Genomic DNA, 6,000 nt, shown 5'->3' on the forward strand with positions numbered 1-6,000 from the left:
GGGATGGCGCCAGTGACTAACGGAGTTGCAGGGCGGCGCAGAGCACTGAGCAGCCACTGACAGGGAGAAAGGGGCTTCAGGAACACGATATACACACGAGTGAGCAGGACTGCAGCGTGGGGGAGGGCAGAGGCCAGGCAATGCACGCCCCCCAGGGCCAGTGGGGGCTCAGGGGCGGGGGTCCAGGCCCTGTCCCTCCCCACCCCACTCCCTGCTCCGCTGGGGCCTCAGGGGCCCGTGGGAGTGGAGGGGCATCCCTGCCCAGCCACGCTCCCCAGAGAAGGCAAACTCAAACCACAGGCCCCGGCACCCACCCCTCCCGGGCCACCTTGCCCTGGAGAGGGAAGACCCCAGGCACTGACTCATTTTGCTGCCAACCAGTGTCCCTGGCGAGGGTAACTGAGAGCCAGAGGAGGAGTGAGGGAAAGCACCCCTCACCCAGCAGCCCCCAACCAGGCCCTCCACCTGGGTTTTCCCACCCAAGGGGCTTCATGGAGAGCAGCAGGGGTGGGGTTCTCCACTGCAGGCAGGGAGGCATTCAGCTGCCTGCTTGCCCCTCCAGCACCCCCCCCACCCTGTGCCTGCAGGAAAATGCCCGCTTTGTGTGGCTCACACGGCCCATTGTGCAGCCGCCAGCACCCAGGTGGGGGCCGCGCCGCGCTCACCATGCTGAGCCTGGCACGGCCCCCAGCCTCTCGGCTTAACACATGTGTCTTCACACTCGCACACACATGAGTGTCTGGTCACTGGAGCCAGGCACACTGTGAGACCCTGGCCCACCCGCCACCCTTGCGGGGGTACACTGTATGGCCAGTGTCCTGGCCCAGCATCCCCAGTCAGTTGCTGGGACGATGGCAGGGTCGCCTAGGTAACTGGCTAGCTGAAATGCAGCTAGGGACAGCTGTGACCACCACCAGCTGACCCCTCCCCCACAAACACTTCTGTAAGGAAGAGGCTCAGGGCAGAGGCCATACCAACCTCCACCAGAACCCCTGCGCCGACTGCGGCCTCCAGGGCTGGGCCGGGCCCAAAGGGCCTATGCACAGGGGGCTGCAAGCAGGAGGTCCTGATGGGCCCTGAAGGCCATGGTTCGAAAAGGATACATCTTGACGGCCCCGGACCTTGTGCCGATGGCCATGATGCGAAGCTCTGGGTCGAAGGCCAGGGCGCTGGGCTGGTTGGGGAAGCCATGCTCCACAGTCTGCAGGGGACGGGAGGGCATTGGCACAGGCACTACCCCCCCTCCCCCGCCCACCTGAGGCCCACCCCAAGGCAGCCTCCACACTAGCAGAGCTGCACAACAGCCCCGTGCCTCAGTGTTCTCAGCTCTAAAACAGGCGATCACACCTCTAATCCACAGGGCAGAGGCCTGCCCCAGGCCAAGGCTTTGTCCTTCACACCTGTGTCCGGCCTGCTGTGTGCAGGGCTCTGGCAACAGAGAGAAGCAGGACCCACAAGGTACCAGCAGAGTCAGCCCTACCCATCCCACGGAGTAGGGGTCTGTACCCTGCTCCGGGAGGAGAGGTGCCATGCCCTCTGAGGCCCACCAGCCCCACATGGAGATGGGAGGGCAACACCCAGGATCAGCTAGGTCAAGGCTCTTGACCCTCTCCCTCCCCCAGGGCCCCTCCTCCTGGTAGGGCCAGCCATAGGGCAGACCCCTGCCCACCAGGTTCTTGCTCCTTCCTTCCACTCACTACTTGCTCGTGCTTTCCTTAGTTTTCCCACAACCACCAAGGAACTCCTACTCATCCCCAGATGCCAGACTGGAGCACCCCCTACCCCACCCCCATCCTCGACACCAATGTGGGACATGACACATGGGTCCAGCTATCTCCTGACCAGTGCCTCAGGAAGACATACATTTCAAAAGAAAACTGTGGTCCCCAGGCCTGTTGGCCCAGCCTCCCTCCTGCCTCAACTAATCCAGAAAGGGACTGAGCTCTCTCTGCAGCCTGCTTGGTTGGATTCAGGCTAGTCAAAACATTCTCGACACCTCAGTGTCCCATGTGCTCACTAGGGGCAGTGAGCCCACCTGAGGACAGAGTAGCCCATTTGGCTGGGGGTGCAGGGGGAGAGCTTCCCACGCTCATACCAGAGCTGACCAGGTCTAGCCAATCCCATCCTCTGCTCAGGACCCTCTTGGGGCTCCCACCTCACCACCTGGCCCCTGTCTGCCCTCCTCCTCCCTCGCTCCCTCCCCTAGCTTGACTGCTGGGCCAATGCCCTTCTGCTCTCCTCCAATTTACTAGGCAGGCTCCTGCCTCAGGACCTTTGCATCTACTGTCCCTCTACCTGGACACCCAGCAGTGCCCAAAGAGGGCTCCTCTCCATTACTCAGCTCTCAGCTCAGGAGTCAACTCCTCAAAGCCCTCCCTAAACCACCCTGCTCTAGCAGCCTCCCTGTTCCTATACTCCTTACCCTCACCCCACTTTACTGTAACCACAGCACTGGTCATCATCCAAACTGCTGCACATTTTACTCTTTTGCTGTGGCTTTTTACTATATCCCCCATAAGTATATCAGCACCCCAAAGAGGCATTTGTCTCTCTTGGTCACTGTAGTGTCCCCAATACCTAGAAGGGGGCCCCTCACACAGTAGGAGCTCAAGATTGTTAAACTGACATAGAGTGGACATCCCACAGGCAAGCTGTGGGCAGGACAGAGATTCGGATGCAAGACGGTACAAGGTCCATGCTTGCTTCTGACCCTTCCCACCACTCGGGAATCTGGGATCTATTTGTTCTCTAGTGATCACCTATCTCCTCGTGTGAGCAAGCCCCTACCCCAAGCCTCAACCTTCCCACCAATGCCACCTACTCAGAATAGGGCCTCACTGGCTTCTAAGGCTTCAGAACCCTTGGCTTCTGCTGACCCAAGGCCAGCCAGGAGGAGCCCAGCCTCCCCACCATCTATCTCCACTTCACACCCCGACTCACTGGCTGATGAAGTGACACCTGCCCCCAGCATCCTTCTCCTCTCACCTCACAGGGGCTCTTGCTCACAGCCACCCAGCATATGAAAGAGACCAGCTGGGATACCCCGGGCACCAGCCACCCCTCTGGGCCTCCCAGGCCCCTGCAAGTTCTCAGCCACCATGTCTTAAGGCCCCAGCAGCCGCCATCACCAGGAAACCCTGCCTGCCCCAAAGGACATTTCCACCTCGACCACTTCAGATCCAGCCATCCTAGAGCTTTCTCTTAAACAAGAGTCTCCTGGAGTCTGGCTCAGGACTACAGCAGCCCTTCCAAAAACCCCTGCACCTCAAAGCTAAAGTCAAACCTCATAGACAAGGGTCCACGAGGACAGAGTGCCCCGACTCGCTCTCTGACTCTGGGCAAGTTGTCATCCCTCTCTGAATCTCCATTTTCTCACCTGTATGATGGGGATAGTAACTCTAATCCCCAAGAGCAGTGAGGGGCTGTGCAATCAGAGGTCTGGAGTAAAACTGAGCCCGGAAGCAACACCCCAGAAGTTAGCAAGGGAAAGGCTGGGGCCTGGATCAACCACGCATGGGTGCAAAGGTGGAGGGGAGGAGGGAGTGGAAGGGAGCCCCAGTACTGTGGCCCCTCTTGCCCTACCCAGGAAAAGAAAGGAAGTAACAACCATCTCCATGTTGGCCCAAAGGATAGGTCAGCAGGCCCATGTGATACAGGGAGCCAGAGCAGGGAAAAAGGTGGCCCCGTTTTATAGCAAGGAAAACTGAGGCCCCAGGAGTGTATTCATCTACACAGCCAGGCATCTTCTCTGGAGACCCCAGCAAAACAGGGCAGGGCAGAGCCCCCAGGGCAGAGCCCCGGGCCTTGGGGGTGGGGAGGAAAGAAACAGGGAAAGGATTTCCCAGCCCCACCCCCCAACATCTGCCTCCATTCCTCACCCCTCCCCACTGGCCTGGGTGCGAAAGCAAAACAAACTGGGGCCCTGGGCTGCCCCAAGGGCTGAGCAGGGGCTCTGAGGGCCCCCAAAGGAAGAGAGATAAAGAGACAGAGACCGAGAGCCAGAGTGAGAGTTCCAGACACCTTACAGAGACACATGGAGGTGGAGAGACACGCAAAGACTCAGAGATGAAGAGACAGACGCAGAAAGAGAAGGGATACGCAGAGACACACAGGGGCAGGGGCAGACACCCCCTCCCCAGACACAGGCATAGGATAGGCTAGGACAGGAGGTGATCACAGACCGAGGCGGGGCAGAGACCCAGGACATGTAAAGAGTCGCACAGGGACAGAGAGAGACACCGACCCAGGGACACGGAGACCCGCAGAGCCAGGGCCAGCGAGGCCCACAGGGACCCGGGGGAGCGGACTCGGAAAGTCAGCGAGGGACCCAGACCCACCCAGAGTCCGAGAGTGGAGCCGAGGAGGAGGCGAGAAGTGGGGCTCGCCGACGGGCGCGCGACCCGGCCCCCGCGCCGCGCCTCGGCTGGGCGCCCCCTCCCCCCGGGCCCGACGTGGCTCCGGCCCCCGCGCCCCCGGCTCGGGCCCCGGGCTCGGGCCCCCGGCCCGCCCCGTCCCGCCCCGTCCCGCCCCCTCCCTCTGCCCGAACCGCCGCGCCGCACCTTGTTGAAGGCGAAGAGCTCCTGCTTGAGCTTCTCGCGCTGCGGGTCAGCGCCCTGCCGCCGGAACCGAAACTTCATCATCTTGCGTCCGGCTGCCGGCGCCGCGCCCGCCGCCGCCGCCGCCCGCAGGATGCGCCGCGCGGCCCCGCGGGTCCTGAGGCGCGGGCGGGGCGCCAGGCGGCCCGGACGCGGGCGCACGGGGCGGGGCCTGCACGGGGGCGGACGCAGAGCGCGACTGACGTACAACCCGACCAATGGGTGTGCCCCGGTGCCGCTCGCCCCGCCCCTGTCGGCCAGACAATGGGGGAAGACTGGGCCCCCGGGCTCGGCCGGGCTCGCGAAGGTGCTCCCGCCGAGCATGCGCCGCGGCGCGGGTCCTGCCGGGATTGTAGTCCGCGAGCCAGGCTTCCTGCGTGGGCGGCTGGGGACAAGCTTTGGAGGGGGCTGACGGGTGTTCCCGAACTTGGAGGAGGCCTTTCCTTCCTCCAGGGAGGAGCGGCGTGCCTATTCAGGTAATGAGGCGGACCTGCCCCGAGAGCCGGGAGAGTTCTGACAGATCCAACTTCTCGGCCCCTCAGCCTCAGTTTCCCCACCTACATTACGGCCCAGTGATTGCCAAGGTATACAGTTCCACGGGGCAGCGCTTTGTTCGCAAGTGTGCCAGAACGCCTCCCACCACCGCGCTTTTGCTCCACTGGTGGTCAGTCAGGAATGCCCTCCCCAGTCCCTAGCCCCTGGGAATCTCCTACACATCCTTCAGGGTCCATCGTAAAAGGCTACGCGTAGCAGCACGGGATTCACGGGCCATCCAGCTAAAGAGAGGGGCAGGTAAGAGGCCCTGCCTCCGGAGGTGGCGTTTGGGGCGAACCGAGATTGGATCTGGGCTCTTCCAGGGTGGGGGAAGGGCCTCCCCTGCACGCAACACTATATAAACAAAGCTGCACCCCGCCTCCACTCTCCGAGGGACTATCGGCCTGTCCCCACCCACCTCAAAGGCCGCCTTTTCTTTTCTGGACCGTGGCCTCAAGGCCGAACCTTTCCTTCCAAGGCTGAGGATAGGCTGCCCCCGCCCAGGGCTGGGCAGGAGGGAACTCCCAGGAGCTTAGGTGGGGCCGATGGGCCAGCACCACCCGCCCCCCGCCCCGCCCCCCCCCCCCCCCCCCCAGCTGTGTTCAGGGAGGCAGGCCCGACTTCTGATCCTAAGGTAGCTACCAAGCAACGGGGGCCTGGCTGTCCCCCACCGCCGGCCGCCCACGCCCTCAGCGGCCCAGCTCAGCCCTGCCCTAGGGTTGGGGCTGCATCTGGAAGAGGAAGTTGGCGGGGGGAGCAGGGAGGTGAGTGCAGGGACCATGATCAGCACTGCAAAGTGTAAGGGTCCCTCCAGCGTGGCAGACACTATTCCAAAGCCTTTCTTGTTTCAAGGGACTTAATGCCTCAACTT

The 6,000-nt window shown here is 62.5% G+C and overlaps 1 protein-coding gene across 2 annotated transcripts in view; it reads right to left on the reverse strand.

The window, feature by feature from the left end:
- The window catches only part of LLGL1 (LLGL scribble cell polarity complex component 1), a 17,937-nt gene extending 13,097 nt beyond the window's left edge, over positions 1 to 4,840 (reverse strand). The window contains exons 1-2 of one of the 2 annotated variants that reach the window (XM_072730521.1): positions 4,560 to 4,840; positions 1,104 to 1,201 (exon numbers count right to left, since the gene is read on the reverse strand). In XM_072730521.1, the coding sequence (XP_072586622.1) occupies positions 1,104 to 1,201; positions 4,560 to 4,640 (179 nt within the window). In that variant the 5' untranslated portion in view covers positions 4,641 to 4,840. The remainder of the gene's footprint in view (positions 1 to 1,103; positions 1,202 to 4,559) is intronic. The other variant, XM_072730520.1, reaches the window with a different exon arrangement.
- Between the last annotated feature and the right edge of the window lie 1,160 nt (positions 4,841 to 6,000).

This window comes from Vulpes vulpes, chromosome 12 (genome assembly GCF_048418805.1).
Source record: "Vulpes vulpes isolate BD-2025 chromosome 12, VulVul3, whole genome shotgun sequence".
Classification (NCBI taxonomy): domain Eukaryota; kingdom Metazoa; phylum Chordata; class Mammalia; order Carnivora; family Canidae; genus Vulpes; species Vulpes vulpes.